The 17,391-nt window shown below is 45.8% G+C and overlaps 1 protein-coding gene across 2 annotated transcripts in view; it reads left to right on the plus strand.

The window, feature by feature from the left end:
• The window catches only part of LOC118090550 (unconventional myosin-X), a 56,512-nt gene that overhangs the window by 35,949 nt on the left and 3,172 nt on the right, over positions 1-17,391 (plus strand). For both annotated transcript variants that reach the window (XM_088663209.1, XM_088663214.1), the window contains 16 exons: positions 2,000-2,782; positions 4,500-4,623; positions 5,416-5,659; positions 6,418-6,513; positions 7,117-7,210; positions 8,680-8,735; positions 9,421-9,563; positions 10,589-10,783; positions 11,515-11,672; positions 12,870-12,993; positions 13,622-13,919; positions 14,574-14,781; positions 14,966-15,102; positions 15,312-15,438; positions 15,828-16,277; positions 16,966-17,157. In XM_088663209.1, the coding sequence (XP_088519335.1) occupies positions 2,000-2,782; positions 4,500-4,623; positions 5,416-5,659; positions 6,418-6,513; positions 7,117-7,210; positions 8,680-8,735; positions 9,421-9,563; positions 10,589-10,783; positions 11,515-11,672; positions 12,870-12,993; positions 13,622-13,919; positions 14,574-14,781; positions 14,966-15,102; positions 15,312-15,438; positions 15,828-16,277; positions 16,966-17,157 (3,429 nt within the window). The remainder of the gene's footprint in view (positions 1-1,999; positions 2,783-4,499; positions 4,624-5,415; positions 5,660-6,417; positions 6,514-7,116; positions 7,211-8,679; positions 8,736-9,420; positions 9,564-10,588; positions 10,784-11,514; positions 11,673-12,869; positions 12,994-13,621; positions 13,920-14,573; positions 14,782-14,965; positions 15,103-15,311; positions 15,439-15,827; positions 16,278-16,965; positions 17,158-17,391) is intronic.

A 17,391-nucleotide genomic window follows, 5' to 3' on the forward strand; every position in this document is an offset into this window, starting at 1 on the left:
ATACTAAGCAGAATACGAATACATGCTGGTGAACTTTGTTGCTTGACCTTTGCTTGACCTTTGTTGCTCTTTACAGGCTAACCCAAGATACTGTTTGCAGAATGCAGTGCTATGCTATGTTACGGTGACTCCATCCTCAGTCTAGATCAGGCATCCCCAAACTTCGGCCCTCCAGATGTTTTGGACTACAATTCCCATCACCCCTGACCGCTGGTCCTATTAGCTAGGGATCATGGGAATTGTAGGCCAAAACATCTGGAGGGGCCGCAGTTTGGGGATGCCTAGTCTAGATGATGCTCTACTCCTATAAAGTAATATAAACACCTAGGGTTGTATGCCAACAGGCATCAACTTGCACAACAGAACTTCCCTCACCTCTCCTCTTTCTTGAAGCTCACCACACATCCTCAAAATCTTCTCTAGAAGGTTTTGGAGCAGATTTTAGGGGTGTGCAAGGAGCAGATGGGGAAGTCCAATTGCACAAGTGGAGGTTTGTCGCATGAGCAGAATAACAGTGTTGGATATGTCCCTAGATGTTGAGTGTTACATGTAGCTTGATCCTAGGAATGGCGGTACAGTGTCATCTAGACTGAGGACAGTTTCAAAGTACTGTTATAAACAGAACTGCATTCTGCAAACACCGGATACAACCCATGGTTGTACAAATATAGTGGAATGTGTAAATGAGTTGCTGTGGGATCCTGATCAGGGTTAGGAATGTGGCATGTGGGGCGGTGGGTTTAACTCTTTCTTTTGTGCCAGAGTCCCATTGAAAAATACTGCCCTCCAGCTGCTCTTTGGCTCTGAATGAAAGCTTGCATTGGTCCCAGTGGAAATTCTCCCCTTGAACCAGGTAGAGGCTCAAGGGGCCCATTTTTTTCCAAAATGGTGCAGGGGACTGCAGCTGAGAGGTGGAATCAGCAAAAAACACTTCCCCACTGACCCCTGTTCATTAATGAGATCTTCTGGTGGATCAAAGACACTTCCATCCAAGGCACATTTGAATCCAGCCTATTGTCACTTGGCTTGGAGATAGACCATAACCTTTTAAGAGAATTGGAAGTGGCCTGTGAGAGCCTTTGCTTCCCATGGTGTACAGTACAGATGCTTAGTTCTTTTGTCCCCTGAGTACCTTGTTAAACAAGTTTGTTTGTTTAAAGCAATACAAAACAGCCAAAGACCAGTGGCAACGTGGTGTGAACATTCCCATTATAAAACAGTAAAGGGTAAAGGGACCCCTGACCATTAGGTCCAGTCGTGACCGACTCTGTGGTTGTGGCACTCATCTCGCGTTATTGGCTGAGGGAGCCGGCGTACAGCTTCCGGGTCATGTGGCCAGCATGACAAAGCCGCTTCTGGCGAACCAGAGCAGCACACAGAAACACCATTTACCTTCCCGCTGTTGCTGTACCTATTTATCTACTTGCACTTTGACGTGCTTTCGAACTGCTAGGTTGGCAGGAGCTGGGACCAAGCAACGGGAGCTCTCCCCGTCATGGGGATTCGAACCACCGACCTTCTGATCGGCAAGCCCTAGGCTCAGTGGTTTAACCCACAGCGCCACCCGCGTCCCTAACTCTCTCTTAAGCCACCTTAAACTTTATGGGGAGGACATAAAATTTTAAGTAAGCCTCATCTCCAGCCACTGTTGGAGGCTGTATGCCTCTGAATACCAGTTGCTAGGATCACAAGGGGTGAGAGAATGCTGTTGCGCTCAAGTCCTGCTTGCAGGCTTGACAAGGGCATTTGGTTGGTCACTTTTGAGAGAACAAGATGCTGGATTAGATGGGCCATTGGCCTGATGCTGGCCTGATGCAGGGCTCTTCTTAGGTTCTCATGCCTTAGAACAATTAGAAGAAATGTTGCACATGCAGGGAGCAGAGGGAAGTGCCACTTGGCCGCCATGCAAGCTCCTGCTTTCTCAGATCTGTTACTGTGACTCCATTAAGGCTGATCTTTGTTTGTCATCTGTACCCCTTTGGGTGACCCTTTTTTCCAGATGGAGGCGCTAAGGACCCAAGAGGAAGACCAGCCTTTACAGGAAGAGGAGCAGCGTCAGATGGAGGAGATCCTGCGACTGGAGAGGGAGATTGAGAAGCTGCAGTGGCAGCAGAAGACTGACCACATCACCTGTGAGAACACCAAGAACGAGATAAAGCGGCAGCGGGAAGAGGAGATCCAGAGGCTGGAGAAGGAGGCGTCTAGGGTCGCGCAGGAGTTCCTGGAGCTGCTGGATTTTGGGAATTTGGATGAGAGCGTTCAAGGCTTCGAGCACTCTCTGTCCAACGAAGGGACCCTCAACATTGAATGCAGCCTTGTAGCTCCCCTGGCTGAGGAAGAAGAAGACGAGGGCTTTCCTGCAGATGAAGAGGGACCACCAGTTCCCAGCCCAAGTCTCCTGAACCAGGACAGCAGCACAAGAACCAGTGACAACTATTACTCCGAGGAAGATGCTTCTCCGAATATGCCAGTGCCTAGGAAGGGAGAGAAGGAGGAGGGCAACTCTCTGTGTCTTTCCACAGAGAGATCTGCAAGCCCTCAGAAGGAGCAGCCCATGGAAAGCATCTACCAGGCGGCCTCGGAAATCCTGCAGAGTGACAATGGGGACTCGGAAGAGCCAATTTACAGCTTGCCTCCAGATGTGGAGTCTGACTATGACCACGAGGAGTTTGATGGCAGTGGAGAGGCTGGCAGCACGTCCGCTGAGCCCCTGAATGGGGAGGAGGCCTTGCGCAATTCCCACAGCAATGGCATGGATTCCAACCGCGGCAGCTTGGACTCGGTAAGGGCCGTTTGCCTTGAAGCAAAAAACAGATCCTGCTCTGAAGCAGGAAGTGTTTTTTTTCTTTTTATCTTTCCTGTGCAAGTTTGGCACCTAAGTTCTCTCTTGTGTTAACTAGTTACATGTTCCTTAGGGTTAAAAGGCACTTTGTTTTCTTCAGTCCACATTCACAGCCATTGCATTTCATCATGATGCTTGTGAACACGTTTCTGCTCCCTCCCATCCATAGGATTGCCTAGTTTCATCTTGTATAACTGTCCAATCCTTGTGGTCTCTCATACGCATCTCCCAGCTTGGTTTCATTGGAAAATTTAATCCACACTCTTCCTGTTTGCAATCCAAGTTGCAAACAAAAAAGAAAGGGGGAAATGTAGTGAATAAAATAAGTCCCAAGACTGATTCCTAAAGAACTCTGCTTTTTCTTGCAAGCTGACCTTGGAACTTTTTCAGTCTTCCCTTGTCTCAGGATGTGGTTTTGAAGGTACAGGATGCAATAGCTTGGATGAAGCCAAGCAGTTCTGGGCTTGGGCAATGCTTGGATGGGAGACATCCAGGGAACTGTGTGTGTTGCCTTGAGTTCCATCATAGAAGAAAGGCAGGATATAAATATAATGGAAGAAAGGCAGGATATAAATAATAAAATATAGGCACAGGATTTTGTTTTGTTTTTAAGTGTTAAAATCCATTGTGTTGTGTTTCCTTTAACAAAGGGTAGCCTTTGGGCTCCAGCTCCCATTAGCCTCAGCCAGCATGGCTCAATGGTCAGGGATGCTGGAAGTTGTAGTCCAACAACATTCGGAGGAAATCACATTGACTGCATTAACCTATTGGTTACTTTACCCATTTTCTGCTGTGTTTGTATTTTTCTGTGGGATACTAAAAGCTTACTTGCACAACTAGTGTGTCTGTGCGCACATGTTTGCATATGCATCCCATATATGCACATACATTTCCCATTTGTTCTTCACATCTTCATGCACATTTGTATGTTTTTATATATGTTGGAATGTGGATTTTGTGCCTGGTGTTGGTGCATTACTTGCAGCTTTTACAAGTAATTACAATTACTGTACAGTATGGGTGTTTGTGTCTGTCAGATTTAATGGGGAACTTACTGGATATTGTTTGACCCGATTAATCATGTACACAACAGCCACTGTCCCCGAGAACACACTCATTGTGTGAACCTTTTGGGGGTGATCTTAAAAAGGGAATTCATGTACTTTAGAAGCTATCCCATGTAGAATGGCAGTTCACCTGTTTAATCTATTTAATGCCTTTGTGCTGCCCATAAGGGCATATTGTGTGTGTGTGTGTGTGGTTGTGTGTAAAGTTGTAGCTTTTCACATGATCTGCTGCAGAAGGGGGTTAGGACCCCCCCCCGAAGGGTGATAATGAGAGAGAGACACAGAAGCTGAGATGGTCAGAATGCATTTGGCTGAACATCAGAGAAACTATTGCAATAGAAAATTGGAGGTTCTTAAAGCAGATAGTTCCAAAATGGAAATAGAGGCCAAAGTCCACATGTTGGCAACTGAGTATGGCAGGTTTTGGCCTTTGCCTTGAAATCACACACCCACTTTAGATAATTCTTGCTTCTGTATGGTTATCATACTACCTGGCCAGCTCAGCACTCAGATCTGTAGTGGAAGTGCGATAGGACTTAGCAGGTTGTGCTGCTTTGTTTCTGGAGGGTAACCATTCTTTTTGCCTCCAGTTTCTAGACAGTGAGGATGAAGGGGATGCTTATATGGACACGGATGAAGAATTCTGCAGCAGCCGGGTCACTGTGCTCAATGGATCGGGGCCAGCCTATTTTCACAGCTATCTCTACATGAAAGGCAAGCAGCTTTGTCAATCCCCTAAGCTGAGCCATTTCCCCCTGCTCCCAATCCCCTCTCATCTCCCCTCAGTATTTGCTCCCTGTTTTGCTGTTTTGTTCTTCTTCATTTCCTAGATAGTCAGTAAGGCTTTTCGTCAAGGAGGGATTAGAAGGGACCTTGGTTGCTTTGCATTGGCATCCACATAAAGGCTGTGATATCCAGTCCCAAGTGTTGGGTCTTTATGGGCATGTACAGATGATAACAGTTTTTAGAGATGGCAGAGGCCCTGTTGTGGAACATGCTTGAAGTGATCTGGCAGCACTGTGAAGCACTATTTGGGGTGGTAGTAAGGGGGTGGATAAATGAAATTAACGCTTGATGCTACAAAATTTGCATTTATAAAATAGAAAGTGGTCTTAGTGGGGAGGGAGGAGGCACCATTTGGGCCTCACTTCAGGTAACATATCTCATGCTAGTTTTGTGTGGGCTTGTGCAAGTACACACATTTACCTCCCCATTCCCAATTTTACTTTGGTAACTGGCAGACCAGGGTTTGTTTTTTTAGGGTTGTAGGGGGAGGTAGTAATACGTAGTACATTGCAGCTAATGCCACTGTGATAAAGTTGTGCATGCTTTTGCATGTTAGCATTCTGTCTCTACAGGAGGCCCTACATTTTTCAGGGAACTGTTATGACCAAGGGCAGGAAGATACACTTGCCACTATCTTTGTCAGGTGCTTGTGGAGTGCAGGATGGGGACATTCTGGTGGTGCAGTAACTTTGACTGTGTCTCTCTTCTCTTCCTTGCAAGGGGGCCTGATGAACCCCTGGAGACGGCGCTGGTGTGTCCTGAAGAACGAGGCCTTCATGTGGTTTCGAGCCAAGCAAGAGGCCTTGAAGTCGGGCTGGCTTTACAAGAAGGGAGGAGGCATGTCCACGCTGTCTCGCCGGAATTGGAAACGGCGCTGGTTTGTGCTGAGAGAGGCCAAGCTGATGTACTTTGAGAATGACAGTGAAGAGAAGCTGAAAGGGACAATTGACATCAGGAAGGCCAAGTATGGGACACTATTATGTCTGTAAGCCCTAGGGATAAATCAATATCCCACTCCTGCCATTGTTGGTAACACAAGATGTTTGGGGAATCCTTAACAACCTGGGTCTGAGGGGAAATTGTTTGACTCCTTAAGTCCTGTGGGACATCTTTAGGCCTGAGGCTGTTAGAGAGGGTGGGGCCTTAGAGCCCCTTACCTGAGTGCAAGGGTTATTTTTAAAGCTTCAGGACCAGGCCCGTGCAGAGCTTAATTGAGGCCTGGGGCGGGAGTCTTGTTCTTGGCATGATAGCTTAAGTCTGGCAGGCCCCTGGTGGGATGCCCTAGCCGGTTTAGCCCTCTGAGGCCTGTGAAAAGTGCAATTGACTCCCACACACACACCTGCATGGGCCTATTTAGGACTAATTTGAGAATTTTCTTGTATCAAATTTTGCCCCACGTTCTTGCGCACTCCTCCTGGCCTCTTTTGTCAGTACCCTTCAACTTGAATTGGTTTAGCTCTCTCTTTGCCCACATTAAAAGTCTTTTCAGTGATGTTGCCCTTGCAGTGGATCCTGATCAACACAGCAGGCAGTGCCCTCATTCCCACACCAGCCTGTCACCTTACTTCGTCTTTGGGTGCTGTTGCTTCCTTGTTCTCGAGTATTTTCAAGAGATCGGGGAAGCGCTGAGCCTCCTTGAGACCAGGCAGGCCAATGGAGATGGATGCCAAACATAGACAAACTGCCTTTTCATCCTGGTTCTTCACACTTGTTGTTTTTCAGGGAGATTGTGGATATTCACGAAAAAGAGAATGCCCTTGATATTGTGACAAGTGATCGAGTTTACCACATAGTGGCAGAATCACCAGAGGATGCCAGGTAGGGGATGCAGGGATAAATGTGTGTTTTTCTCATAAAGTTTCTGCTTTTCCCCAAGGCGAGTTGTGGGAGATCTGGAAGCAACACCACTCCCTTGATGTTGTGCTCTAAATAGAGAAGCAGTTATAATAATAGGGAAAGGCAGGAGAGTGGAAGATGAATCATGATATAGGTGTTATCAAATCATTGTTTCAGTCTTTGTATGAGGTTATCAGTATTAGTAAATATATTTAATTACTTCTATGATGCTTTGTATACAACTGCATATTAATTATAGTATTCTAGACTATTAAAAATTAACCATTTCAGTAATGAATACCCTGTTTCTCCAAAAATAAGACGTAGCCATAAAATAAGACGTAGCAGGATTTTTAAGTATTCAAGGAATATTAGCCATACCCTGAAAATAAGACATAGTGATAGGCGCAGCAGCAATGCCAGCCGCGGCAGGAGGAGGAAAAAAATAAGACATCCCCTGAAAATAAGCCATAGTGGGGGGTTTTTTTGAGGAAAAATAAATATAGGACGGTGTGTTATTTTCGGAGAAACACGGTATATACAGGTTGTTTTTTTAAGTGTCTTCTGCTTCTGTCTTTCTTACAGTGACTGGTTTAATGTCCTGAGCCGTGCGCATAGTGCTACAGAGCAACAGCTGAGAGAGATGCAGGATGAACAAGCCAACCCAAAGAATGCTGTGGTGAGTGGTGGGTCAAGTAGAACCTTGAAACTGTCACTCTTCTGGCTGCCTAGCAGCTGATGAAGGATGTTCCTAGGCATTTGGTTGTCCACTGAGAACAAGATGCAGGACTAGATCGGCCGTTGGCCTGATCCAGCATCTGGGCTCTTCTTACATTCATCAGTAATCATGGGCACCCTTTTACAGAACTGAGTTTGAAATTAAAGGGAGGCTACCTGAAGGATTTAATGCCCTCAGCTAGTTTGATGGCAGGTATAGTGGGCAAAGGACATGTCTGGGGCAGGATTTGGGCAAAGGGATTATGATTTGGGCAAAGGGATTATGATCTTTGTGGGGAGTGGTGTGTACACCAAGTGTCATTTGGAGACCCTCCAGGACTGTCATCTCCAAAGAATTATTTAGGGGGAAGGGACATGGGAACCCCATTTTGTTAATTAAGCGAGAGCAAGTATGTCTTCATTTAGGGCCTGACACCAAACCAAGAATACCATCAAAGCCCAGGAACTGTAGCTTGCAAATGGAAGGGGAAGGTGGGCTTTTAAAATTCCACTCTTGATAGCATGCTTGAAGTTGTTAGGGTGCATTTCAGGGTGCTTCCAGACAGAAGGTGTTATGTTACAGATAACTGAATCAGCATATCTGACCCGTGCATGCCGTATTGGGGCTGTACTGATCACTGCTAATCGGAACAGTAGATTGGGATCTAGCAGGGTGTGTGTGGGAAACGCAGTCTAAATCTGCAACGGGAAACTATAACCACCCCATGCTAGCTGCTACTTTTTCCCTTGGAGGTATCTTCCCCGATGCTTCTTCGATTTTACAGTGTGTGTGTCTACATAAGATAAATGTATGCACACATACATAAAAGGAGAGCTCATTCACACACCAGTATAAGGACTTATGGGAATGGGGAGTGCCATGTCTCACGTCTGGCAGAATCTTAGCATGCACACATTGAAACCTGGTTGTCCATAGAGGTCAGAGGTTTTTGATCCACACAGTCATTCATTCCTACAGGACCTCCAGATGTTGGGATTACAGTCCCATCATCTCTCATCATTGACCATGCTGTTTCAGGCCACTGGGAGTTGTAGTCCAAAGCATCTGGAGGGCAACAGGTTGAGGAAAATTGCCCTCTAGGAGAAAGTAAAGGGGTGCACTTAGGGACTCAGCATGTTCACTGCCTTCTGGTGACACCAACAATTATGAATGCGGCCTACTTCTAACTGCAGAGCCACATCGTTATTGTTATTGCTGCTGTCTTCCACAAACTTCCCAATGTGATGTACAAAAGATAATAAAAACAGCTAAAAATCAGTTTAAAACAGCAGGGGGAAAACAAGATGAATTTAAAAGCAATAGAAAGTGGATGCCTATGTGTGGATCACACTGGAATAGAACAGAATGGTAGGAACTGGATCTTGCATATATCTAGAAGTTTGTTCCATTTTGTTGTTGTTGTTTTAAAGGGAACCCTGGACGTGGGGCTCATAGACTCAGTCTGTGCTTCTGACAATCCTGACAGGTAGGCTACAGCTGAGTTCCTCTTTCTGTGTGCTTTTTCATTTTGTGATTTTCAAATATTTTTGGTGCAGCAACAATTGTGTAACGGGAAAATATTTAAACCCATCTACTGCATATTTGAGTAAATATAAATGCAACAGATAAGGAGCTACTTAAAATGCCTCCAGTCAGTATAAATATCTCCCAAATGGCTGTGTTTATTTTTAGTGACTGGCCATTGGCTCCAGAAGCTCCTTGAAGCATTTGCTTTCCTCTTAATGAAGTCTAGTTGCTGTGGCTTTGAGTTCTTGAGCTCAGGGTGTTTCATACTTCAGGAAAGTATGTGCAACTACACACTACCTGCCCTATGAGCTAAAGTTGTGCATGCTCCGCAGAGAGATGACTGTTTTTATGGCACAGTACCATCCTGAGTCTGGGCAAAAAACAAACAAACAAACAAACAAACAGATTTGTATCTGAAGAAGTGTGCATGCACACGAAAGCTCATACCAAAATAAAAACTTAGTTGGTCTTTAAGGTGCTACTGAATGAATTTTTTTTTTCAACTCAGACCAACACGGCTACCTACCTGTAACTAAAACAGATTTGTGTTGCGGCTTTGGAAAAATATTAATATTGATGATGATGATGATGATGATGATGATGTTGACGACGAGATACTAATTTTGATGATGGTGATTTTTCAGGCCAAACTCCTTTGTGATCATCACAGCAAATAGAGTCATTCACTGCAACAGTGACATCCCTGAAGAGATGCACCACTGGATCTCCCTCCTGCAGAAGCCCAAAGGCGAATCCCGGGTCGATGGGCAGGAGTTTCTTGTGAGAGGTATGAAGGCAAGATGAAAGAGCTGGCCAAATATATTGTGCCTGAGGCAGAACACCTAAACAGTACCCTCCTTGCCCCAGTAGTGGTAATAATACAAATAAGCCATTTGCTGGCCTTTGAGGCAGCCTATCTCACCATAGCACTAGTTGCTACAGCCATGGCACAGCTCACTCTTCCAAAGTGATAATGGCATTTCCCACTTTATAAATGGGATATGAAGCTACTGATGACCACCAGAACTGATGCAATATAGTGGCTAATAACATGCAGTGGTAAGAAAGCCTCCAGTTCAAATCTCCCCTCATCCAGGGATTCTCTAGGTGGCCATGGGCAAGTTTGCTGCTTTCTTTGCCTCAACCCCACCTGTTCATATTGGCATTGCAGGATGCTTGTAAGGATTTGCTAAGATGAAGCCACCATAGTCTTAATGTCCTAACAGCAGTGTATAAGTGTTAAGACCTGAGGAATGTATTTACACCCTTTAAGCGTGGGTTTCACTGACAAGATACCCAGGATTAGCAGTAGAGTATTTAATCTGAGGAATGAAGAAAGCAGACTGAAGTTTGAGGTAATGTGATTCATCCCAGTAATTAAATGCATTCCCATCCATCTCTCAAAATTCCCACCCACCACCCCAACCATCATTCAGCACTTTCTTCAGCTGCCCCCTCCCACTTGCTTTAACATTCTGTACCCCAAGCAGTCTCCTCCTGCCCCCTCACTTCCCTCCAAACAGAAACGCCAAACATGGTTCATTAAAAGCTCTTTATGTGGTTGAAGTGTGTTACCTAAACACTTAAGTTGTTTGTTTGCTTGCTTGCTTGCAATGCATGCTCGTGATAGTGAAGCCAGGAAGTCAGCTGGGGGACCTGAAAGTTTAGACTGAATTGTGCCTCCTCCTTCCTCTGTTCTTTAAAAGGGAACAGGAATTTGAAAGTATCCAGCAGCACCCTGTTTGCAGGAGAGCAAACTCGATTTCTTGAATTTCAGTTCCATTTGGCCTTGTTGTCCCTCTTTCCCGTCAGGCTGGCTTCATAAGGAGGTCCAGAGCAGTAGCAAGACCTCTTCCCTGAAGGTGAAGAAACGCTGGTTTGTGCTGACCAACACTGCCCTTGATTACTATAAATCGTCCGAGCGCACAGCCACCAAGCTTGGGACACTGGTGCTCAACAGCCTCTGCTCAGTGGTCCAGCCTGATGAAAGGGTCTTCAAAGAAACAGGTAAGGAAGGGGAAAATATGTTCTTTGTGTGCCACTGTCCTTCTCTGGAGTGTTCATTGCCATTCTTCACCATTTTGGGCACAGCTATAAATGTGTGGAATATCATTTTGGTCATTTGTAATAGGACACAGTCCTGGCAAACTATGGGGAGGGTCTGTATTTTGCATGTAGAGGGTCCCAGCTTCAATCCTCATTTCAAAGGATCCAGCATCAGCGCTTGGGAGAATCTCTGCTTGAGAGACCAGCTGCTAGTATTGGGATAGATGGGACCATGGCTGGACTTTGTATGATGCAGATCACATGTTCATATGCCTGTGTCTGTTCTGCATTCATAGCTGGTAAGGCCCGAAAAGAATTCCTGAACTGGCTCTGTTCATCCTACAAACCATAACAGTTAATTTGCTGGTTTCTTTGGAGTGAAATAGCATTTGTGTCATGGGAATGATGGCACAGAGTGAGTCCTGTGTGGTTAAGTTAGTGCTCCATGGGCTAAGCCAATCAAGCCCACAAAGGAATATCAGGGGCTTTCTGTAGACCCCTTTGGGTGCCACTGGCCAGTTTAGATCACACGGCAACTGCATCATGTCATGAGCAACTGATAAGAGCGCAGTCAACATTGCCACCAGGATCTGGCCTCTGCCACCTCACACTTTTCTCTCTCGTCGTATCATTTGTCATTTCAATTACTCCAAGATTGGGCAGTAGTTGTCTGTTTCTGTTTGTGCCTTCAGGCTACTGGAACATCACTGTGCATGGCAGAAAGCACTCGTACCGGCTCTACACAAAGCTGTTGAATGAAGCCATGCGCTGGGTCTCCGCCATCCAAGGAGTCATTGACAGCAAGGTTCCCATTGAAACACCCACGCAGCAGCTGATTCGGGACATTAGGGTAAGTGCCTCTAACTCTTAATCGCACATGAGTATGAGCTCTATAGCCAGAGTACTAAGATCCCCTTATATTCACAGGTTTAAGATATTAAGGTAAATGAGCTTTCCTTGCTCTCTTCATATACAACCTTTTAGGATTTGCTCATGTGTGTGTAAATACCCAGGTATATGAGCTTCCCTCCCATTATTTGCATCATTCTGCTCAGTTCAGAAGTAGAGATGTCCCTTGGCACTTTCCCTTTCTTCCTGCCCCTCTTCTTGGTATATGATTTCTCTCTGCACACACGTTGGAATAATCAAAAACAAGAATGTAACATTTTTTTACACAAAGGACAGGGTCTATTAATTCTTTAGTAGGTCTGGATTCTACAAAGGACTCTGGTAGAATCCCTCTTTCAGTGGGAATAGGGTGTTAAGGCACATTTATATGTGCAGGATAATCCAAAGGCTGCACATTTTCATGTGAGAGTCATAGCTCAGTGGCGGATCACATTGTTTGAATACAGAACGTCCCTGGTACAATACCTGACATCTTCCATGAAAGTATCAGGGCTGAGGAAAACCTCTCAGACCTTGGAGGGCAGCTGCCGGTCAGAATAAAGAACACTGGCTGAACCAGTAGTTCGACTGTACAGAAGGCAGCTTTATGTGTTTGTATTATAGGGAACCCTCCATTCAGCTACAAAGAAGCACCTTTTGTAATGTTCTCTCTGAAGTTTGCTGTTTGGCCCCCACTTTTCAGGGAGACAGATGGAAATACATATACACTTGGTTAGATTACACACACACACACACACACACACACACACACACACACACACACACACACACACACAAAATTAAAATAGGCAGAAGGGTGTAGATGCATATTTTATTCAACAACAACTAAAAGCAATATGATCTGTCAGAACATGGCATGTTTCTAAATATTCATAATTCCTTTTGATGAAAGGGATGTTGTTGGCCTGGGATACTCTGGATATTCTGTGGAATAAAGTGATCTCCAAATCCTTCAATGGAGTTGCTTTGGCAGTGTCCCCTGTTGCTGACCAGCATGCCATTTTTGCTGTACAACTGTTGTTTTATCTCTTCTGTAATGGACTGGGAGCACTTCCATTTAAGAGTGCAATTAGACGTTTGGCGGGAAAGAGTGAAGCCCTGTAAAGGTAACCTCTACTTGCCCACCCCTTCCTTTCAGGAGAACAGCATGAACCCTGAAGTGGTAGAACAGATCTACCGGAGGAATCCTATCCTGAGATACACCCAGCACCCCTTGCACTCGCCGCTTCTACCACTGCCATATGGGGATGTTGGGGTCAACTGTGAGTGACATGGTGGCTTTCGAGGATGCAATGTCAAGGGTTCAAAAGGAATAATCTTTGAGAGGATGGGATGGGACTGAGGCAGAATCTTGCCGGGATGAAGGTCATCCAGCTTTACAGTGCAACCCAGTATACATGTTTCCTCAAAAGTAGGGTCAACTTCAGTGCAACTTACTTCTTAGCTGAGTGTGCACAATAATTACTCAGAAGTAAGTCTCAGTGGGCCTTACATCCTAATAAACATGCATAGAACTGCACGGTAAATCAGAGTTATTGCGTTGACTCCGGCTGAACTCTGATGCGGGGAAAAACAGTGGGAAGATGCAGTGAACTTACCCAGTGGAATGGATTTCACTAGCTGATATACAAATAATTGTGCATTAAGAAAGGAGCAGAATCATAGCCCTATCATGTAACCTTTTCTAATGGGGGGGGGGATTGAATTGTCTCTCAAGTGACTTTTGAGTAGTGATAATTGTCAGAGGAGTTTCCTTTCTCCTCTGGATTGTGGGCATGAGCAAATGTGTTTCTTGGAGTGATGAACTACCAGCTGGCCAGCCCGTAGTTGGAGGACATACTGACTGCCTTCTCCCCGCCTTGTTGTTTGTTCCGCCTCCTCCCACTGCAGTGCAGCAAGAGAAAGGCTACAGCAGCCTCCAGGATGAAGCAATGAAGATCTTTAACTCCCTTCAGGAGATCGAGACAGTCTCTGACCCCATCCCCATTATCCAGGGCATTTTGCAGACCTGCCATGATCTCAGGCCCCTCCGGGACGAGGTGTACTGTCAGCTGATCAAGCAGACAAACCACGTGCCGCAGCCCAACAGCCCGGGGAACCTTCACCACTGGCAGCTGATGACCTGCATGAGCTGCACCTTCCTGCCCAGCAGAGGAATCCTCCGTTACCTCAAGTTCCACCTCAGAAGGTAAGAACCATCCTGGAGGAATTTCTCTGCAATTTTAGCTAGCTCACCGACTCCAGAGCACTGAGGAATACATTACACAGCACCAGTCACTGCAGACATATAGAAACATGGGACGGCTGCTTCATATTGAGGCAGCCCATCAGTCTGACTAGCTCAGTATTATCTCCACTGAAGGGCAACAGCTCTCCAGGATTCAGTCCCAGCTGGAGATAGAACCAGGAAACTTCTGCATGCAAAACAGGAGGCCCTTTGCCTAATACGTGGATCCTTAGAGTTCATTGCAGAGGCCACACACACACACACACACACCAATTTACCTCTACCTTGCTTTGTGAAAACTCCAGTGCTTCCTGTACTACTGTCCCTCATACCTGCTTTCTACTAAGCAGCAGTGCCAAGCTGGTCCTGATCTTTTTAGACAAAGGTGTAGATATTGGTCTCACGAGGCAGAAAATAGTAAATAGCCTCTGTCCAAATGAATGAAATTTGCTTATATTAAGCGATGCAACATCTTCATAAGCAGTAGGTAGCCCACAGCCTCTTGAGTTGGCTTAGCCTCGCTATACAAATGACATGGTTCTAGATCAAAGTTTGTTTCACGACAGAATGGCAATGTTATTTACCTCTTCTCTTTCCTCACCCTCTCTCAACCAGAGTAAAAGATCTCTTCCCAGGCACTGAAATAGATCGGTATTCTCAGTTCATCACTGATTCACTGAAGAGAACCAAGAGCAGGGAGTTTGTCCCCTCCCAGGAGGAAATACAGGCCCTCATCACCCGGGAGGAAATGACCACCACTGTCTACTGCCACGGAGGAGGTTCCTGTCAAATTACCATCAATTCTCATACCAGTGCCGGAGAGGTAAGAACGAAGGCAGAATTTGCAAGGCAAAGTTGTCCAGCTTGCTTCAGATGGCCTCTACTAGCAGAAGTGGAGGGAAAATCTCTCTCTCTCTCTTAGTCCAGCCTGTTTGCATCTGTCTGAGAGGTTCCTTGTGCAACCAAATCCTTTGTGGAGTGATGTGGTCTCTCTCCTCCCTTTGTAGGTGGTAGAGAAGCTGATCCGGGGGTTGGCCATGGAAGATAGTCGGAACATGTTTGCCCTCTTTGAACGCAACAAGCATGTGGACAAGGCCATAGAGAGTCGGGTGATTGTAGCTGATGTTCTGGCCAAGTTTGAGAGGTAGGTGTTTCACAGGAATAATCCTCCTGTTTAGCATTCGGGAATCTGATACTTTCTAAACAAGAAGGCCTTCTGCCATGTTGCTAGTCCTCTGTGACCTTATGGCAGGGTGCTACGGAGATGCTGTTTTCCGAGGCAGATGCTACATGTAGACCAGCTCCTCTTAACCAACGAACCAGATGGTAACCAGCTTCTTCCTCATCTCTTAGACTTGCTGGGTCCGTGGAAGAGGAGGATGAGGATGGGCACTGGCAGCTCTACTTTAAACTGTATTGTTTCTTGGATGTTGAAAATGTTCCCAAGGAAGGGGTGGAATTTGCTTTCATGTTTGAGCAGGTAAGTCTTCGCATGGGAAAGAATAAGCAGGTGGGTGGCTGAGTGGGTGGCTGGGTCAAGCCAGGGTTGTGAGAATTTGCCTTCAACAGCCCGTTTCTATTAGACTGAGTTGTTCATCTTGACTTATAAGGCAATATACATAAGTTAATTATAATTCCAAAGGGGGTAACCCTAGGCATTGGAATGGTCTCTGGAAGCATACAGCCTTTGGATAAAACATATTTTAGTTAGCTAGTTATTTGCCTGCTTTTTAGTGTATCTACCTCCCAAGGCTGGTTACAATATACCAATGTACAGTATTAGAATTCCAAAGTTTTAAAGAACAATAAAATAGCAAGTAACAACATTTATAGACCCATGAATAAAATTGCTCCTTCTGCCATTCACAGGCTCATGAAAGTCTCATTGATGGCCATTTCCCTGGCCCAGAGGAGACACTGCAGCACTTGGCTGCTCTGAGGCTGCAGTACCTCTATGGAGATATTTCCAAAATCTCCTGGTCCCTGGACAACATCTATCCAGTGAAGAGGCTGAAGTCCAAAATCCTGCAGTCCATGAAGAGTAGCGGTCCCAGCAGCCATGCTCTGGAGAAAAGGCGGACCAGCTTCCTGGAGGGCACTCTGAAGCGTAGCTTTAAGGCGGGCTCAATGAAGAAGCAAAAGGTGGAAGAGGAGCAGATGATGGAGATGTGGGTGAAAGAGGAGCTGTCGGCGGCTCGGGCCAGCGTAACAGAAAAGTGGTGCAAACTGCAGGGGCTGCTCCAGCAGCAAGCCATGGTGGCCTACATGAACATCATGAAGGAGTGGTCGGGCTACGGCTCCACTGTCTTTGATGTGGAGGTGAGAGACACACAAGAAGCCTCAGTATTAATCCTCCTTCTTTTGAAAGATGCTACAGGAGGATTATGTTTATTATCTCAGTTGCACTTCATAAGAACCTTCAAATATTGTTCCATTTTATTACCCCCCACTATTACAAATTGAGGATTGTCGGGGAGGGAATTGAGGTGCAAGCTAATTGACGAATTGCTGAAGAGCCAATGTGGGTGTAGCTAAGAGCATTGAGCTAGGAGGGAGGATACCCAGGTTCAAATCCAGGGTCAGCCACAGCTAAATTACCTCACAGCATTGTTGGGAGAATAAAACAGGGAAGTAGGAGAGAACAGAGTACTCAGACCTGAACTGTCTGGAAAGGTAGGATGTAAACACAATAAATAAATATTGGCTACCAAGCCTGTTCATGGTTGAGCTAAGATTTGGCAGATCCCATTAAAGAATGAAGTGGAAAGCGAAATAAATAAATTAATTAAATATTTTGGGTCTTATTTTGACACCATTTTTTATTATTTGCTTTTGAGGAGGGAATCTTTACTAATTACTCTGGGGTTTCATTGGATTGCCGGGGTGGGGGGGGTGGGTTGGTTTTTGACCAGGGGCTTTGAGTCTTTGGTTCAGTCATCCACTACATGCTTCCCCCCCCCCAAGGAACACCTTCCCTTTGCTAACTCTTCTTGTTTCTTTCCTGCAGTGTAAGGAAGGTGGCTTTCCCAACGACCTCTGGCTTAGTGTCAGCACAGAGAATGTGTCAGTGTACAAACGGGGAGACCCCAAACCCCTAGAAACGTTCCAGTATGAGCACATTGTCTTCTTTGGGGCTCCCCAGCCCAATACCTTCAAGCTGACAGTGGATGAGAGAGAGATGTACTTTGAAACCCCCCAGGTATGCTTCATGGAACACCAAGTTAGCCTGTTTTGTGAGTGACCACAAGGACTTGTGCTGAGGCAGGATTGGGTGGGCAAAAAGCATACGCTGAGAGGCTTCCTTTTTAAAGTATGCTGCGGGGGGGGGGACCCTTTTAGCTCCCCAGATTGGCTACATGGGTCAGATTTGACAGGTGGGTGGGGGTTAGGCAATCACCAGTCACAAAGTTGGCAAAGCATTTCTTTCTCCCTT

The sequence above is a fragment of the Zootoca vivipara genome, chromosome 1 (genome assembly GCF_965207765.1).
Source record: "Zootoca vivipara chromosome 1, rZooViv2.hap1.1, whole genome shotgun sequence".
NCBI classification, from domain to species: Eukaryota; Metazoa; Chordata; class Lepidosauria; order Squamata; family Lacertidae; genus Zootoca; species Zootoca vivipara.